General features: G+C 43.6%; 2 protein-coding genes across 3 annotated transcripts in view; both read left to right on the top strand.

Annotated features, from left to right (window-relative positions):
• ubxn7 (UBX domain protein 7) overlaps positions 1-7,644 on the top strand; it is a 101,098-nt gene extending 93,454 nt beyond the window's left edge. Inside the window, exons 11-12 of one of the 2 annotated variants that reach the window (XR_013579578.1) lie at positions 2,087-2,166; positions 4,760-4,811. Coding sequence is in view for 1 of the 2 variants with exons in the window: in XM_078563466.1 (XP_078419592.1) it covers positions 2,087-2,166; positions 4,760-4,921 (242 nt within the window). In the remaining variant the exon portion in view is untranslated. Of the gene's footprint in view, positions 1-2,086; positions 2,167-4,759 lie in introns of both variants that reach the window. The other variant, XM_078563466.1, reaches the window with a different exon arrangement.
• A 1,148-nt stretch (positions 7,645-8,792) lies between these two features.
• On the top strand, positions 8,793-18,076 carry LOC144694295 (transmembrane 4 L6 family member 19-like). Its single transcript, XM_078564628.1, has 4 exons — positions 8,793-8,804; positions 11,069-11,146; positions 11,847-12,022; positions 17,899-18,076. The coding sequence occupies exons 1-4, from the start codon at positions 8,793-8,795 to the stop codon at positions 18,074-18,076; spliced, it is 444 nt and encodes a 147-aa protein (XP_078420754.1).
• Positions 18,077-19,751: the final 1,675 nt, after the last annotated feature.

Raw genomic sequence — 19,751 nt, 5'->3', positions numbered from 1 at the left:
CCTATTCCCTTAATTATAAATCTCAATCAGATCATCCTTAAAATCTGCACTTGTCTAAAGTGTGAACTCTCAGCTCTTAGCTTATCTTGATAACTTAGTTGCTTTGGACTAGAAATTAGTCTAGTGGCCCTCATCTACCCCTTTCCAAAAGCCCAATATCATCCACTGTGTAAAGAGACCAAAACTGGTCATTATTCCAAGTGAGGCCTGACTAAGGTCTTCTACAAGGATAGTATGCCTTATCTTATACTCAGTTATCCTATTAATGTACCCCAACATGCTCATTCACTGTAGTTATCACTTCACAGCATTGTTCATGCACCTTTTACAGATGTACGCACTAGAATGTCCAGCTTTCTTTCTCCACCTTCTTGAATGCCTTTCCCTGAAGTGTATATGCATGTTGTGTGTATGCATGTTGAGCAATCAGCCTGTCCACATCCATAACATTGCACTTATCCAAGTTATGCATCATTTGCCAGTCATGAGCCCAGTTTCCCAACGTAGGATTTGTCTGAATCTGTTAAGCATTGCCTACAGTCCTAACACTCAGGGGTTTTCATACCATCTGCAAACTTGCAGATTGTGACCCAAGTACCTACATCCAGCTGATAAAAAAAATACTAAAGAGCAATGGCTCCAACACCAACCCTTACAGGACACCACTGATGACCATACTCCAAATGGGTCCAACTCCATCTGTAATTACTTAGGCATATCCTTGCAGTTCTGCTATCAGGAAAGAATGAACAGCCTTAAGTTTCTTTAATATTGAAATGGGAAGGCTGGGATGGTGACCTAATGGAGTTATTTAAAATTATGAAAGGTTTTGATAGAGTTGGCACAGAGGGTGTTTCTATGTGTGGGGGAAAAAGCAAAATAAGACACCATTGATATAAGATAGTTATCCATAAATCAAATAGGGAATTAAGGAGAAACCTCTTTACCCAGCAATGGTAAGAATGTGGAACTTGTGACAACTCGGAGTGGTTGAGGCAAACAGTATAGATGAGTTTGAGATAAGCAAATGAGGGAGGAAGAAATAGAGGGTTATGCTGATGCAGTTAGATGAAGAATGGGAAGAGGCTCAAGTGGCATGGACTGTTTGGGCCAAATGGCCAATTTCTGTTTTGTATGTCAACCATTTCTGTAATATTGCTGGCCCTAGGAGAATTAGTGTTCTTGAAGAAATAAGCAAGAGGCAAAAATGTATTTGTGAACATCTGCTGATAGAGCTAAAATCATGGCGAATAGAAGCTCTGCAATGCTAACCCTGTCTTTATTATACAGCAAAGAAGAAAACCATTCATCCCATCACGACGTTTCTGCTCTTTAAAAGCGCTAAGGAAAATAAATCAAGTTGCATGTGACTCACATTGTATGTGGATTTACACAGCAAATCTAATGACATGTATTGCTTTGCTTCTGAGACAAGTGCATTGGCACTGAGGATGGACCTTGTTTATGATCATGTATAACAGCTGTAGGATTTTTCTTAACTGCTAACCCGAACATCCAATGGCCTGTGATGAATGATTGATTGCTTTTTAAAGAATAACTTAACATACCAATTAAGCAGTCAGTAAGTAGCCTGGTTCTTTATTCCTATATGTGGATGAAAAGGATGACAAAAGATACTTGGGACTACCAAATTAATGCCCCAATTAAACTGTGTTAACTAGATTAGTGCTGGTCCCAGAAATAGTAAGACATTGACCCTAATTGTGATGAACCTGTAGCAGCTGCCATCTTGCACTAATTTGCCTTTCTGGCAGCAAAGTTGAACTGCCACCTGATTTCTTAGCAGTTTAATTATGTGCATAATTTTGAAATTTTGCTTTTCTTGAAGTCTGTAGTGTGTTAAAGATCACATTCAGATTTGAAAGGAGGACTGAATCAACAGTTGTGTAATGACTGTAAGGTTATGTTGTATGTGTTCCCTAAGCACTTTTAGAACACCAGAGGGAAAGCGGCTAGTTTAATTTACTGCTGGCCACATGAATCATACACAAATGAGCTGGCACTGTACTGACTGACATGGGGTAATAAATATAATGTCATCTTGTATGTTATTGTCTTAAAACAGGACCAAAGGCAAGTCTGATGCTGCGATATCCGAATGGACAAAGGGAACAGATTGCACTCCCAGCTCAAGCAAAACTACTGGTCAGTAATTACTTTGCCTACTTCCTGAAGTTTAGGGGAAGTTGGAAGATTGAATAGAATATTTATACTAGCTGAACCAGAAAACATTTTAGGTACTTGACCAACTATGCAGCCATAGATCCTTACTGTGATGAACTGGAGAGGTACAGTCTCAGCTAGTTTGGTAGAAATGTAGTGGTTTGGTCATAAGCCCATCTTATCTGTATTACATGAATATAATGAAGCACCTTGTGAAGGTGAGCTACAGCCTCATCTATTTGGTTCTATCTGCTTATTAGAAATTACAATTACACTAAGTTAGTGAGGCTATAGAGATAGAAGAGCGCATTTCCCTAATTGTTCATCTTGCACATACAAATGATAAGTTCAGCATCAAAACCAGGGGGGAACCACTGCAGTATTGCCCCTAGGATTACAGCAAACCAGAATGGTGGGTGTGTTAAAATGTTCATACCATGTTCCGCACATCAAATGGACAACACCCAGCTGGACAATTATTGGATTAATTTGGTTGTGTCTCTAGGGAGCTTTTTCAGTTGCACAATACCAGAGTGCTATTTCAACAATTTTAGAACTTAACTTCTTCCCTCATTGTGTTTCCTTTTTATGAACATTCTGAAGTCGTACGGACTCAAAACATCTACCCTGTTTTTCTCTCTCCACAGATGCTGTTAGACCTGCTGAGTTTTTCCAGCATGTTCTATTTTTGTTAAAAGATTAGTGAGATTAGTGTGTGTTTACCAGTACCCTGCCCCCCCCGACAATCCATTTGGGCAGTAGCCCAATCACAACCCTAACTTCATTCTTCTTGCACCATGTGCAAAATTCCTACCCTCCTGGCTGACTTTTTTGATTGGGAGTGAATTAAATACTTTACAAAAACATTGCTGTGTTTGACACAACCTTCAGGTGGATCATTCCAATCATTGGAAGCCTGTGATTATGGCAGAGTGGGAGCAGTAAGGGACTATAGCTCAACTTTTTTCATTAAAAGTGATGTCACTTAATTCCATTTGACAAGGAAGCTAATCTGAAAGATAAACTCTATTCTCTCACGAGGAACACTATACCAAAAGTAACCAATCCTATAGCATGATAGTAACATCAATCCTGGTTGTTGATTGTGCTCAACAGTGAAAGTTACAGTGGCCAGGCTGGTTGTGGTGAACTGCCTTTTTGAATGGCTGCAGTCAGTGTGGTGTAGGTGCACCCACAGTACTTTTGGGGAGGGAGTTCCAGGATTTTGACCCAGTGATGAAATGGTGATATATTTCCAAGAGAGGATGTTGAGTGGCTTGGTGGTTGGACTACTGTCACAACCATCTTCTTTTGAGTCATACCTAGTAAAAATGAAGATGGTTGTGGTTATTGGAGGTCAGTTATCTCAGTCCTAGGACATCAGAAGTGGGGATGTTTGCTGATGATTGCACAATGTTCAGCACCATTCGTGACTCCTCATACTGAAGCAGTCCATGTCCAAATGCAGCAAGACCTGGACAATATCCAGTCTTGGGCTGACAAGTGGCAAATAATATTCACGCCACACAATGCCAGGCAATGACCATCTCCAACAAGAGAGAATCTAACTATCACCCCATGACATTCAATGGCATTACCATCACTGTATCCGCCACTATCAACATCCTGGGGGCGAGCGCGGTTTACCATTGACCAGAAACTAAACTGGACTAGCCATATAAATACTGTGGCTACAAGAGCAGGTCAGAGGCTAGGAATACTGCGGCAAGTAACTCTTCTCCTGACTCCCGAAAGCCTGTCCACCATCTTCAAGGCACAGGTCAGGAATACTCTCTACTTGCCTGGATGAGTGCAGCTCCAACAACACTCAAGCTTGACACCATCCAGGACAAAGCAGCCCGCTTGATTGGCACCCCATCCACAAACATTCACTCCCTCCACCTCTGACGCACAGTAGCAGCAGTGTGCTCCTTGCATTGCACCTTCCAAACCCATGACCGCTACCATCTAGAAGGACAAGGGCATTAGACACATGGGAAAGCCACCTAGAAGTTCCCCTCCAAGCCACTCACCATCCTGACTTGGAAATATATCCCCGTTCCTTCACTGTCGCTGGGTCAAAATCCTGGAACTCCCTCCCTAACAACACTGTGGGTGTACCTACACCACATGGACTGCAGCGGATCAAGAAGGCAGTTCACACCACCTACTTGAAGACAGTTAGGGATGTGAATTAAATGCTGATCTATCCAGCGATGCCCGCATCCCATAAATGAATAAACAAAAATGCTGCTGACTACAGTGTTTATACAGTCACATGTAGATCTTTGGATGGCTATTAAGTTACTGGACAGCAGACACAAATGCAGTGACTAAGTTACTACACTGGGTTGCGTGCTGACACATGGTAGGGAAGGAGGAATGCTAGATGTCCTTATTGGGGTGACATCAGGTTCATTGCGAAGTAGAATTCAGGAGTAACTATTGTACAGCGAGGCTATGAATGAGGTCTAGAGGTTCATTTTAGAACTGCGTTGTGAAGACTGCTGCATACAACTGAGCAAGATTCCCTCCTGTAGCCCTGTGTCCTTATTTTTCCTTGTTTTTCTCCCAGGCACTGGTAAAACACATCCAGTCGAAGGGATATCCAAATGAGCGGTTTGAGCTGGTTACCAACTTCCCACGTAGAAAGCTTTCGCACTTGGACTATGAAATTACACTGCAGGAAGCTGGGCTGTGCCCTCAGGAAACTGTCTTTGTTCAGGAGAGAAACTAACTTGGGGAGTTCAAAAGATTTTATACAAATATTGGAAGACCTGGCCTGTTGGAAATGGTGATAACCTGGCTTCAGCCAGAACAAAGGAAAATACATATCTTCACCTTTTACTGGACCTACTGAGGCCACTGACCTGTGAAGAAATTTTGAGATCCACACTCATTTCTTAATACTTTTTGATTCCCAAAAGAAGAACCCTTTTTACTGGACCAGAGAACACTGAATGTGATTTTTTTTTTTGTTAAATACCCACCATTCTCTGCTTGAACTGTTACCTTTGACTGTGTCAAGCAATAGCACCCTTAATTTTCTACGATATCTGGTCTTGGCAATGCTATTGAGTTGCCATAACCAAAATTCACAGGAGTACTACTCTGTGTGGATACCAGGAGGAAGCATTCCCCCACCAAGGCCAGACGACATCACCAAACGCTGGGGAAACAGGAAATGGGATAAGACCAACTGTCGTCTGAAAAGATTTGACTTTGTCTCTTGGTAGTGTTACTTATTTAGGCTGTAAGTACGTGGTAGGAATTTGCTGTTGTTCACTATGATGTATCTTCGATTGCCCTAATGCCATCAGACAACCCAAATTACAGGCCTGTGTTTGAAATTAATGAGCCATATTATGGGCGGGAAGGTTTACAGCATTATCTGGTAATCACCTGGTGCATCTAATGTCGGAGGTGAGAAGCCTCCAATCGTCCTTCAGTCTGCTCTTTGAAGCACGAGAGTTGCTGTGGAATAATTGCTTTGATAGGTTAAGCACACCATTCCGAGAAGGTCAGCACAGTTCCTGAACAAATTCTTTAGGGAACCCCAAGACAAATCAGGCCACTTGGCAGAAGGGATGAGTCCTATCCATAATTCATGGAATCCCTCACATTGACAGCAAGATTAGCTCTGAGGGATTCTAAACAGCTGCATAATTCCATGCAGTGTTGAGAACTAAGTGATTGACGCTGGGTATAAGCACATTGATTTCGAGGAATTCAGCACAGTTCCTGAATTTCTTGAAGATTCTGCTCATGGTTCTGTTGTGTGTGATGGTAAAAGCTTGAGAGATTGTATGAGGCACCCCAGGATCTAGAGCTCCTGACAGTAAAATCAGATGAGAGATTTGATTTGTGTAGATCCAGGATCCTTCATGCTAAGCTCAGTGAGATCCTATACAGAAACCCACACAACAAGAATGGTTCGAGATCCATATGAGCCTTTGACCATAACAGATGATGGGGATGAGGAAGGGTGGGGAAGAGAGACGGACAGTTGAAGCACAGTTCCTGGGTTCAAAACCCCCAGCAGTAAAGAACATGGAGGAATTTTCCACCACAAAGCAAGAGGGGTGTAGAATGGAGTGTAGCACATTGGGAGTGAGTGATATTGGTATGTCCTGCAGGGGGTGATCAGTGTTTCACAACACTGTTCACTCTTCCTGACCAGCCCCAGAATGCCTGATAGAGGAGGGGGGGATTTGACATTCAGTTCAATGATCGTGTCTTCTCTGGCAAATTTTTATCACAGTTGGAGACCCCAGGTGTTGGTGTGAGGCTTTGTCTGTTCAGAGTGTGAATCATATTGGGAAGATTGTGTGTCTGTTTGTATGGGGTGGGGAGGGGTTGGGTGGGAAGGGGGAGGAATGGATTGTGTTTGGGACAGCGAGTATATTAATGTACACTTTGGAGAGGGGAAATGACCAGACATCTGGGCAAACACTTGGGAATTCAGGGAACATTGGGAATGGGTTGTTTCAGGGAAGGTAGATAACAATGAGAAGAGGTGTGAGAATATTGGTCAGGTAATGGTAAATGGGTTGTGTGCATGTGGAAAGGATACATATGGTGGATATATCTTTAGGGGGGGGGGGAGGAGAGAGCCATGTTGGAACAGGCTGCACTGCCGTGTCTAGTTAGGTGTGATGAGCAATGTTTCATAGCAGCATTTTTTTTTTCCAGTGTTGGCCCAGTGAAGGTTTTTGATACCCCTGTGGTTTATCAGCTGGAGAGTATGTGTACTGTATTTATGTTCCACACTGGGCAAAAGGAGTTGTGCATTCTGCTGGCAGTGACCAACATTAAAGAGGGTCCAAATCCATGAAAATAAGTACAAATTGAAGAAAAATAGCCACTTCTCAAGTCCCCAGATAAAATATGGCAATATTTAAAATATATAATAAACATGTTGGCGATATTGTGACTGTGCAAGAGATCCTAGATCTGCTATTCGTTTGATTGCAAGTTGATCAACAAACTATTCCATTTTGCATTTTGGCCACTTATTTAAAAGACCCATTGCTGCCTTGTATTTGGGCTGTAACTGTATCAGATTGAGAAGTATGATCCTGCCCAGAATTCCCATCTTGTAACTGTCCAAGAAAGCAGTGTTATGTGAAAAGGGTGCAGTGAAACACTGCATCTCCCAGATCCTGGACTCAATTCTTCAACCAAAACTCTACAAAATATAAAATCATGTCTTGTAATGTCATTACTTATTGGTTTTATACTGCTTCAGTTATTGTTCAATGTTTTTGAAGTGTGAAGATGTACCCCTCGATAGGTTCTGCCGGCTGGCTGGGCATGATCTTCAGATCAGACAAGTCCCCATACATCTGACCAAGTGAATCAGTAAACTGCTGAGTAATATGAAGAGTACATTGCAGAATTGCATCAACCAGTGTCACATTTTGTAACCTCAATCAATAAAATTTATAGTTTGCTTTTTAACAGGAGCTTCTTAAGGTGTACTTTCTAAGCTGTATTTATAATGAGGTGAGCTCTGTTGAAGGAATGGGCTAAAGTTGAGTGCAATCTTCTATTAGCAACTTATTAAAAGGATAATGCATTTTATAGAAACGTGTGTTGTTGCTGAGCACCAACAAGACTCTGAAATGAATTGCAGGTTTTGTGGGCAAATAGGATCCAGTTTTCACAAGGTTCCACAAACACCAAACTAATGATCGAACCCAGACTTGTCCAACCTTTTGCAAGGGAGGACCCATATTTCCATTTCTCAAGGGGCTGATGAGAAAATTTTGGAACGATACATGGATTTCAAAAAAAAAGTTGAGTATGTAGAAAAGAAACAACTTGCTGAGCAAAAACAAAACAAGGTCAAAGCAGTAAATTGATAATTAAAAATAGAGTAATTAATAAAGGTGACCATTAGAATGTGACAAGTTCAGAATGTGTGTCCTGCTCACTCCCAGTTTTGAGGTGCTCGCCCACCCTCACCCACTCTGTGTGTTGGTGTGTATACCGGTTGGCGAGGGGATGACGATGAGTGAGAATTCTAAGATTGGGAGTGAGAAGACACTCCCTTACACACGTGTGCACTCTCCCTCCCTCCCACACTCTTGCACGTGTGCACACACCAGCCTTTCCCCCATCCCTGACCCCAGACATGGCAGTGCCTCCTTCCCCGACAGTCTCCCCCTCCTTCCCCTGACAGTGTCTCTCTCTCTCTCTCCTTCCCCCATGGCCCCGACAGAGTCTGTGTCTCTCTCTCTCTGTCTGTCTCCTTCCCCCATGGCCCCGACAGTCTCCCCCTCCTTCCCCTGATCAGTCTCTCTCTCTCTCTCCTTCTCTCCCTCCTTCCACCATGGCCCCTCTGTCTCGCTCCCTCCTTCCTCCGTGGCCTCAACACTTTCCCCCCTTCTCCCATGGCACCAACAGTCTCTCTCTCCTGCCCCCATGGCCCTGGCAGCCTCTCCTTCCCCAACCTCACAAAAGCCTGTTTTTTCCTAGCATACTCACTGCTGCTGGTGTTTGCTGCTCCTCCAATCACAGCCTGTTTCTCTCCCACATTTGCTGCTGATGGCAAATATCCCTTAGAGCATTGGAATATAATTTCAATCAACATTCAAGAGCACTGAATGACGGAAAAGGTGAGTGTATCTACCTCTGCAATCATGTACTTTGATTGTGTGGGACTTTGCAAAGTGTAAATCGGCCACATAACAATGGTGACTACACTTCTCTGGATTATAATAAGGTACAATGTATATAAGAATCAAACATTCCTTCCAAGTGAAACAGTAATTTACTTATATTTTCAATTTAGCATCCTGTATTCACTGCTCACAATGTGGTCATCCTGGTGTGTGTTTGATCACCTTTGTTTCTTTACTATATCCGTTAGCCCAGTATTGCGAAAAAAGATGTTTTTTGTTGAAGCTTTTCATCTGGCACTCATCAGGCCAGTTTGCAAGAAACGACCAATGTCAGGGGGAAATGACATCTTTATACATGACCACTCTCTTTAGCTGTTGCCTCATTAAATCTGTGTTTTTTTTTTTAGCATTTTTCCTGGTTGTGGATTGGTTGACCGGGTTCCAGATTGCCCAATGTCTGCTTGCACTCCTGCGCACTGGATGTTGCAAAATTGCTCTGGAGGTTACTTTCCCAGCCCTACCCTAAACTGCTTAGTGGGGTTCGAGTGGCATTTACAGCTCAGGACTGGAGAGGCTGCAGTTATCCCTGGTGAGCTGAGATGTGTTCCGGACTTTGCGCTCGCTTTATTAGCATAGCATTGCTACCCCTGGCTTTCATCGCCAGCGGTGCCAGTGTCTTCCTGCTCTTCCCAAATTGCAAAACGGAATACCTGACGGACGCACACATCACCTTGCAGGGCCACTTACTGCCCGGATTGTGGGGCAGCGGGATCATGGTAAGACCTCACACTTTAACCCAACAGGGCGTGGGGTCAGGGGGATTGGAGAAGGGGGCGAGCAGCTTTAGGGGTGGCATAGTGAGATGTCCAGCGGCACAAGACTCTTCTTGCCGCTGAATGGACTTTCTGGCAGCACAAGCCGAGACACTTCATCAGTTCAAAGCTGCTTCCCATACAGACCATGGAGAAGTTAGTCGCATGAAGGTGTAGTCCACTTCTGCATGGACCAGATATCCGTCTCTGTCGCCTTTCTGCCACTTGAAACTGATTGGCAACAGGCTACCGTTCAAGAAGTTACAGACAGCTCCATTGGCCCTGATTCTGTGTAAAACTATGGAATTAACTGTCAGGAGTACAGCTGAGGATTCCCTGTTGTCCCGTTACTGCCTTGATCCAAAGTCCTCGTCCACTCGGAGGAAGCGACAACCGTGGCAAACCTCCGGATGTTGTGTTACTTCCACTTTTAAAATATATCTGTCAAAATTCTACATGAAAAGGCTAAAAGCTGTGAGGATTCACGGCCAAACCTGGGTCGCAATACAGATCTAGCTGAGGGATAGAAACCTCTGGTAACGATTAGAGAGACAGAGCAGGGGATTACTGAGTGAGTGCTCGGAAGTGGGATTATTCGGTTTTTTAAAGCTACATTAATAACTTGGGACACAAACTCAGTGCAGATTGGTTATATTTACAGTTGAGACCAAACTAAGAGGGGCAATGGACTCAAAGGGTTGATGGCAAAGGACAATGAAAACTGACCAATACAGAACAGTTCTGAAGAAGGGTCAATACGGACTCGAAACGTTAACTCTGTTTCCCTCTCCACAGATGCTGCCAGACCTGCTGAGTTTTTCCAGCATTTTGTGTTTTTGTTTCAGATTTCCAGCACCCGCAGTATTTTGCTTTTACAATACAGAAGAGTGTTCAATACATTGGCCATACATAATGAACTGGGAGCTCAAATGGTAAAAATGCATTATTAGTAAATAAATAGTTGAGTAATAGACAGTGGGTGGGCGTGTGGTTCCATTATTCACAATCACAGGGTGTGTAAACATGAACTAAAGTTAGTGCATGTGGCTAATGAGTGTCATCATAGCAACACTTGTGGTTAGTTAGCCATTTTTAGTGGACAGCACTGATTATAGAAAGACAAACACCTCGAGTTTGCACTAAAACTACACATGGGTGAAAGAGCCCCAGAGTAATTGTAGAGGTCTGCTTCATTTGATGGATAACATTGTCCTGAAGTTTAATTCATAGCCCCTTTCGGCAAAACTATACAGTACAGCCAACACGTAAGCCTCAAATGGAAACGTACAATTGTGAGGTTAAAAACAGAAAACTGGATCTCTTTCTCAACTGTATGAGAATAGAGACGGCTTGTAATAATAATTATTCTGTATAGACAAAATGTTTGTGCTGATTCCCCAATGCTGGTGGACTGAGATTGTAGTTCTTTGACTTTGTTCTTCCCAGGTTATTCTGGCTTCACTTTCCATTAAAGCTGCTGCTGCTGATGGTTGCTGCTGTTTCTGCACTAGTCCAAGGGTTAAGGTAAGCCTCAGTGTGACCGCCCACCCACATATCAGTGTCTAACTGATTCCATTCTGAGAGTGACAAATCTTTCAAACTCTTTGTCACATGTGGAATGCAACACAAGTTCTCTCCTTAAGTACAAACGGGCTCTGTGGGACTCTGCAATGATCACACTGAGGGTGTGTGCGACTCATTGTAATGATTACACGGACAACCATTTTGTTCCAGGAATTGAGACCAGTTGTTTTCACCCCATTTCTGCCACTTTTCCCCCTCCTTGGGTTCATCTATTGACAGTGTTTACTACTTCCTGGAGTTCAGATCCAAACCATCTGCACCCTCCAAAAAAAAAATCACCGCTGAAAAAGTGTGAACAGGCTTTTTGATTGCGGGGTCATTATTTCATTAGAGACACACTCTCTCACTCGCACACAGAAGAACACGCTCGCTCATTCTCACACACACACACTTCCGCCATCATCATGGCTGACAGCAGCCAACCCGGCTCAGACTGGGATTGGAAGCCAGATCACTGACAATTGTATTCTTAGCTGCTTCAATTGTCCAAGTCTAGAGGCAAACCAGTCCGGTTTTGTTGAGGCATCGAACAGATTTGGAGGCACGGGAGCTAAAAGGTAATTAAAATAGGCTTCGAGAAAAACTAAGGGAATGGAAGGCATATCATAGGTCAAGTAACTGTTTTTCTTCCTGTCTGCAGATGTTTGTGTCTATCATTTGGTCCAAACTAGCTATCATCGGTTCAAGTGCCTGCTTTGGTGCATCTGCTCTTGGAATCGTAAACGGGCCCCTCTGCTTGTTTAATACCACCTTATCCAACAAGACCCAGGTCCAGCAGTGGGGCTATCCATTCCTCAGCAGGAACACAAATGCCAGGTAATGTGAAGGATGCTGGGTTTGGTATCTATGAAAGAGGTTGTCTTCAATAAGTGACTTATAGCACCGTTCCATCAAAAGATAGATGTTCTTTCACTGTAAATGAATTCCAGAAGTATTTATATCATCTCGCTTCAGGTTAATTAGCTACACCAATTGATCGGAGCTCAGTATAACAATCAGAGCAGAGCTGGTCAGGGGTGTAGAGCTCCCGGAGCGCCACTCCAACATCTGTACGCCCCACTTGATTTTTCTTGCCACTGATCTCAGTGGAATCCACCCCCATTAATTGTCTGACTGGATTTTAATCCTCACTGCCCCCAATATTGAAGCTATTTGTTTCTGGGAGTAACACATGCAGGGGGGATTTGGCTTACTGATGACAACAATCAGAACTTGAACAAAATCCTCTCACAACCACGTGAGACTGTGTGAATTTTGGTGCAGAGGTGGCTGGTGCGGGGACCATGTCGGGTGATTTCTACCTGCGTTACTGTGCGGGGCACAAGAGCAAGTTTGGCCATGTGTTCCTGGAGTTTGAGTTCAGGCCGGATGGTAAGAGTTGGCTGGAACGTCCGGAGCTTGCGGTGTGGCCTGGCGAGGTTAGGAGGTGGTGGAGGGAAGGCCGCACCCAGGGTCCAGGGCCTCACCTGAATGTCTCTGAATCAACGTGCAGCAGCGACAGCAGTGACCCTCCTGTATAGCTCCCTGACTAAAATAGCGTGGACCCTACAGCTCCCTGCACATAGCTTTCCCATAAACAGGCATTTCAGGGTGTTTGAAGCTCCAGATTCCCAGGATCGAAAGCAGCATCAGCATCCCCCAAACACCCTGCTGCGTTTGCCTGGTGAACATTGATTCCTCGGTTGTGATGGCCTGAGGATGTGAAATGCAGTACGGTGGTTGTATTATAAAAGCCAAACACTGTGGATGCTGGAAATCTGAAATAAAAAACAGGAACCGCTGGAAAATCTCAGCAGGTCTGACCTGGCCATACCTGCGGAGAAAGAAACAGAGTTAACGTTTCGAATCCATATGACTCCTCTTCAGAGCTGCTTCATAATGTTTGTATTCCCTACTGGCAGCTTTACATGGAATTTACAGCACAAACAGGCCATTTGGCCCACCTACAAACATACAAAATAGGTAAAGTAAGTCATTCGGCCCCTCGAGCCTACTCCGCCATTCAATAAGATCATGGTTGATCTGTGTTTTGAATTCCACATTCCCATCAGTCCCTGATAAATTCTTGTTAGGCAACGGAATCAAAGGTTATCTACCTCTGCCTTAAAAATATTCAATGACCCCACCTCCACCGTCTTCTGAGACATTCCAAAGTTGCACAACTCTCAGAAAAAATCTTTCCTCATCTCTGTCCTATAAGGACAACCCCTAATTTTAAAACATTCCCCACTAGTTCTGGACTCACCCACAAGATGAAACATCCTTTCCACGTCCACCTTGTTGAGACCATTCAGGATTTTTTAAAAGTTCATTCGCAGGATGTGCGCTTTGCTGGCTGGGCCATCATTTATTGCCCATCCCTAATTGCCCTTGAGAAGGTGGTGGTGAGCTTCCTTCTTGAACCGCTGCAGTCCATGTGGTGTAGGTACACCCACAGTGCCGTTAGGGAGCTGAGTGACTTGGAGGGGAATTTCCAGGTGATGATGTTCCCATCTATCTGTTACCCTTGTCCTTCTAGGTGGTAGTGGTCATGGGTTTAGAAGGTGCTGTCTAACGAGCCTTGGTGAGTTTCTGCAGTGCATCTTGTAGATGGTACACACTGCTGCTATTGTGCATCGGTGGTGGAGGGAGTGAATGTTTGTGCCAATCAAGAAGGTTGTTTTGTCCTGGACGGTGTCAAGTTTCTTGTGTTGTGGGTGCTGCACTCATCCAGGCAAGTGGGGAGTGTTCCATCACACTCCTGACTTGTGCCTCGTAGATGGTTGACAGGCTTTAGGGAGTCCTAGCCTCTGACCTGCTCTTGTAGCCACAGTTTTTATATGGCTAGTCCAGTTCAATCTCTGGTCAATGGTAACCCACCCCAGGATGTTGAGAGTGGGGGATTCAGTGATGGTAATGCCATTGAACATCAAGGGGTGATGGTTGGATTCTCTCTTGTTGGAGATGGTCATTGCCTTACACTTGTGTGGCACGAATGTTACTTGCAATTTGTCAGCCTAAGCCTGGATACTCTCCAGGTCTTGCTGCATTTGGGCATAGACAGATGTATCTGAGGCGTAGCAAATAGTGCTGAACATCATGCAATCATCAGCGAACATTCCCACTTCTGACGTTATGATGGAAGGAAGGTCATTGATGAAGCAGCTGAAGATGGTTGGGCCGAGGACACTACCCTGAGGAACTCCTGCAGTGATGTCCTGGAGCTGAGATGACTGACATCCAACAACCATAACCATCTTCCTTTGTGCTAGGTATGATTCCAACCAGCGGAGAGTTTTTCCCCTGATTCCCATTGACTCCAGTTATGCTAGGGCTCCTCGATGCCACACTCGGTCAAATGCGGCCTTAATGTCAAGGGCAGTCACTCTCACCTCACCTCGGGAGTTCAGCTCTTTTGTCCATGTTTGAACCAAGGTTGTAATGAGGTTAGGAGTTGAGCAGCCCTGGTGGAACCCAAACTGGGCATCAGCGAGCAGGTTATTGCGAAGCAAGTGCCGCTTGATAGCACTGTAGATGACCCCTTCCATTACTTTACTGATGATCGAGTGTAGACTGATGGGGCGTTAATTGGCTGGGTTGGATTTGTCCTGCTTTGTGTATACATACCTGTATACATACAGGACATACCTGGGCAATTTTCCACATAGCCAGGAAGATGTCAGTGTTGTAGCTGTACTGGAACAGCTTGGCTAGGGGTGCAGCAAGTTCTGGAGCACAAGTCTTCAGTACTATTGCCGGAATATTTTCCGGGCCCATAGCCTTTGCAGTATCCTGTGCCTTCAGCCTTTTCTTGATATCACGTGGAGTGAATCGAATTGGCTGAAGACTGGCATCTGTGATGCTGGGGACCTCCGGAGGAGGCTGAGATCGATCATCCACTCGGCACTTCAGGCTGAAGGTTGCAGCAAATGTTTCAGTCTTATCTTTTGCATTAATGTGTTGGGCTCCTCCATCATTGAGGATGGGGATATTTGTGGAACTTCCTCCTCCAGTGAGTTGTTTAATTGTCCACCACCATTCACAACTGGATGTGGCAGGACTGCAGAGCTTAGATTTGATCCGTTGGTTGTGGGATTGCTTAGCTCTGCCTATCACTTGTTGCTTATGCTGTTTGTCATGCAAGTAGTCCTGTGTTATAGCTTCACCAGGTTGACATGCCTCATGGATATCCAGTCTTGAGTTGCTAGATCTGTTCAAAATCTGTGGTAGTGCCACACTCTTCTAAACTCCAGTGGAAGCCTGTCCAACCTATCCTCATAAGACAATCCGCTCATTCCAGGTATCAATCTAGTAAACCTCCTCTGAGCTGTCTCCAACGCATTTACATCCTTCCTTAAATAAGGAGACCAAAACTGCTCACAGTATTCGAAATGCGGTCTCACCAATGCCCTGTATAACTGAAGCATAACATCCTTACTTTTATGTTCAATTCCTCTCGTAATAAAAAGGATAACATTCCATTAGTCTTTTTAATTACATGCTGTACCTGCATACTAACGTTTTGTGACTCATGTATGGCAACACTTAGATTCGTCTCTGCCTCGGACTTCTGCAGTTGTTCTCCATTTAAGTAATACTCTTGCTTTTTTATCCTTCCTGCCAAAGTGAACAACTTCACATTTTCCCACATTATACTCCATCTGCCAGATTTTTGCCCACTCACTCAACGTATCTCTATCCGTCTGCAAACTCCTTGTGCCTTCTTCACAACATACTTTCCTACCTATCCTTGTGTCATCTGCAAATTCAGCTACCATGCCTTCACTTCCCTCATTTAAATCATTGATGTAAATTGTAAAAAGTTGAGGCCCCAGCACAGACCCCTGTGGGACTTCACTCATCACATCCTGCCAATTCAGACAAAGACCCATTTGTGCATACTTTGTTTTCTGTCAGCCAGCTAATCTTCTATCCAGGCTGATATGTTACCCCCTACACCATGAGCTTTTATTTTCTGCAATAACTTTTGATGTGGCACCTTATCAACTGCTTTCTGGAAATCCAAGTACAGCACATCTACAGGCTCCCCTCTATCCACAGCGCATGTTACTCCTTCAAAGAACGCCAATAAATTGGTTAAACATGATTTCCCTTTCATAAAACCATGCTGACTCTTCCTGATTACCTTGATCTTTAATAACCTCCTTAATGATTGAAACACCTTCCCCACAACAGACGTCAAACTAATTGGCCTATAGTTTCCTGTTCTCTGCCTCCCTCCTTTCTTGAAAGGGGGGTGGTTATACTTGCTACTTTCCAGTCTATGCTGGTGCTTATGTTCCACGCAAGCCTCCTCCCACCCTTCTTGATCACACTATCAGGGTAACCATCAGCTTCTTTCTTCATGTGTTTATCAACTTCCTTGAATGTATCTGTACTAGAATCAAAGATTGGTTACAGCACAGGAGGCCATTCAGCACATTGTCTCTGTGTCAGTTCTCCGCAACAGCTCAGCTAGTCCTACTCCCTCGACCTTTTCCCTGTAGCCTTGTAAAATCTTTTCTCTTCCGATAATTGTCCAGTTCCCTTTTGAAAACTGCAACTGACTGTCTCTACCACAGGCTCAGGCAGTGCATTCCAGATCCAAACTGCTTGTTGCATAAAGAAGCTTTTCCTCATGTCGCCTTTGGTTCTTTTGTTAATCACCTTAGGGTTTTCGACCTTCTGCTGATGGGAACAGTTTCTCCCCATTTACGCTATCCAGACCCCTGATGATTTTGAACACGTCTAACAAATTCTCAGCCTTTTCTTCTCCAAGGAGAACAGCCCCAGCTTCGTCAACCTATCCATATAACTGAAGTCTCTCATCCTCGGAACCATTCTTGTAAATCTTTTCTGCACCATTCTAAAACATTTACATCCTTCCCGTTGAGGCTGAACAAGAATTTTATGAAGGTTCATAACTTACTTGCTTTTATACTCTGTGCCCCATTTATAAAACCCAGGATTTGGTATAATTTATTAACTGCTTTCTCAACCTGCCCTGCCACCTTCAGTGATTTATGCACATCTACACCCAGGTCCTTCTCTGTTTCTGAATTTCCTTTAGAATTTTGCCCTTTATCTTCTGTCACCTGTCCTTGCTCTTCTGACCTAAATGTATCATCTCATACTTCCCTACATTAAATTTCACCTGCCACCTGTCTGCACATTCCACCAGCCTGTCCATATCCTCCTCACCGTTCACAACACTTCCAAGTCTTGTATCATCTTCAAATTCTGAAATTGTGCCCTGTACACCCAAGGCTAGGCTATAAATATAAATTGAGAAAAGCAGTGGCCCCTCTCTATACCATCTCCCCGTCAGAAGTAAATAAAGTTTTCTGCAATTCATGGTTTTTAATAGGCTTGAATTAAATAATTACTCTGTTGCATAATGAAAGTCTAGCTATGTTTCAAAATATATGGTTAGAAAGAAAATATCTACTGGCACTTAAAAAGCATAGTTTTACTGACATTCGGGGACTCAAATGATTAATACAAAGGAAAACAATGTAATAGTAGATTTAGAAATGACATGGCCAATACGTTTTCTTAGAGCTCCAGCACCTCAAAATTTGGCACTACACCCCTGGAGATGGCTACATGGTGTTCTAATTTCTCGTCTTTGATCATATGTTAATGGTTTTCTGATCTCTCATGTGTAACTACGGACTTAACAGTTTACTGTGCTTTGTGTATTTTGCCTGCAGTGTTGAAAGTTACCTGTATGATCATTCACTCTGGGCAATTTGTGAAAAACCCAACAACATTGTGCTGTGGAACATCATTCTCTTCTCCATCCTCATGATAATCAGCAGTCTGGAGGTTCTTCTATGCAGCATACAGATAATAAATGGATTGTTGGGTTGTATTTTTGGTAGATGTTAGTAGGGAAATGGTGATGTGTCGGCTGAGCAACTGCTGCAGGTTTGTCTTATGCTAATGTTGGATGATGCTGTTGCACAAGTATGATTGACAGGCCTACCAAACCCTAGCAATTTAATACAGCCCCTCACCCCCCAGCCTTTTACAACCCTTTCATATTCCTAAATCTGAATCTAGAACTGCACTTAGTTTCTGCTCTCCTCAATGTGCCAAATCAAACAGGATATCAAGATACCTAATTGGAAGCCCAAAAACAAGTACTAAGCGAAAAGCAGAATACTGTGATGCTGGAAATCTGAAATAATAATAAAAGATGCTGGAAATACTCAGCAGGTCAGGCAGCATCTGTGGAGAGAGAAAGTCAAAGTTCATGTTTCAGGTTTGTAATGTTCACACCTGAAACATTAACTCTGTTTCTCTCTCCTCAGATGCTGCTTGACCCGCTGAGTATTTCTTGCATTTTCTGTTTTCATCAATCATAAATACGAAACCCAATTATTAACTTAACAGTGGCAAATATTTGGAACCTATCAGAGTTCCTAGTTGATCCAAAACCTCGTGAATCCCTTCTCTCAGCTACATTACGGTAATTGGTTAATCTAAAACTTAGACATTCACAGACCAATAAAGCCCAGATATTGCAGTACCAATACTGACTATCACAATTACAACTGTTGATGACTACAGACTATTCACTATGCTTCATCAAATCTTTTGGCAAGCAGCATTTCTGCAATGTGCCAACATATCTCTGAACCCTCCCAACATGAGGAGGAGTGATGAACTGCCTTCTTCAACTGCTGTAACCTTGGGCTGTATTCTTGTAGCTGTTTGATAAAACAGAGACCATAAGACATAGGAGCAGAAGTAGGCCATTTGGCCCATTGAGTCTGCTCCACCATTCAATGATATCGTAGCTGATCTGATAATCCTCAACTCCACTTTCATGCCTTTTCCCCATAACCCTTGATTCCCTCACTGATTAAAAATTTGTCGATCTCAGCCTTGAATGTACTTAACAACCCAGCCTCTACAGCCCTCCGCGGTAAAGAATTCCACAGATTCACTACTCTCAGAGAAGAAATTACTCCTCATCTCTGTTTTAAGTGGGCGACCCCTTACTCTGAGATTATGCCCTCTGGTCCTAGACTCTCCCACAAGCGGAAACAGCCTCTCAGCATCTACCCTGTCAAGCCCCGAAGGATCTTATATGTTTCAATAAGGTCGCCTCTCATTCTTCTAAACTCCAATGAGTACAGGCCCAACCTACTCAACCTCTCCTCATAAGAAAATCCCTCCGTATCTGGGATCAACCTAGTGAACCTTCTCTGGACTGCCTCCAATGCCAGTATATCTTTCCTGAGATAAGGGGACCAAAACTGATCACAGTATTCTAGGTGTGGTCTAACTAGTGCCTTGTATAGTTTTAGCAAGACTTCCCTATTTTTATATTCCATTCCCTTTGAAATAAAGGCCAACATTCCATTTGCCTTCCCTATTACCTGCTGAACTTGTATGTTAGCTTTTTGTGATTCATGCACGAGGACCCCCAAATCCCTCTGTGCTGCAACTTTCTGCAGTGTTTCTCCATTTAAATAATATTCAGCTCCTCTATTCTTCCTGCCAAAGTGAATAACCTCACACTTTGCCACATTCTATTCCATCTGCCACATTTTTG

The sequence above is a fragment of the Cetorhinus maximus genome, chromosome 19 (genome assembly GCF_964194155.1).
Source record: "Cetorhinus maximus chromosome 19, sCetMax3.hap1.1, whole genome shotgun sequence".
Taxonomy (NCBI): Eukaryota; Metazoa; Chordata; class Chondrichthyes; order Lamniformes; family Cetorhinidae; genus Cetorhinus; species Cetorhinus maximus.
The sequence above is the reverse complement of the archived record's forward strand: the minus strand, read 5'-3'. Positions and strand labels throughout refer to the sequence as shown.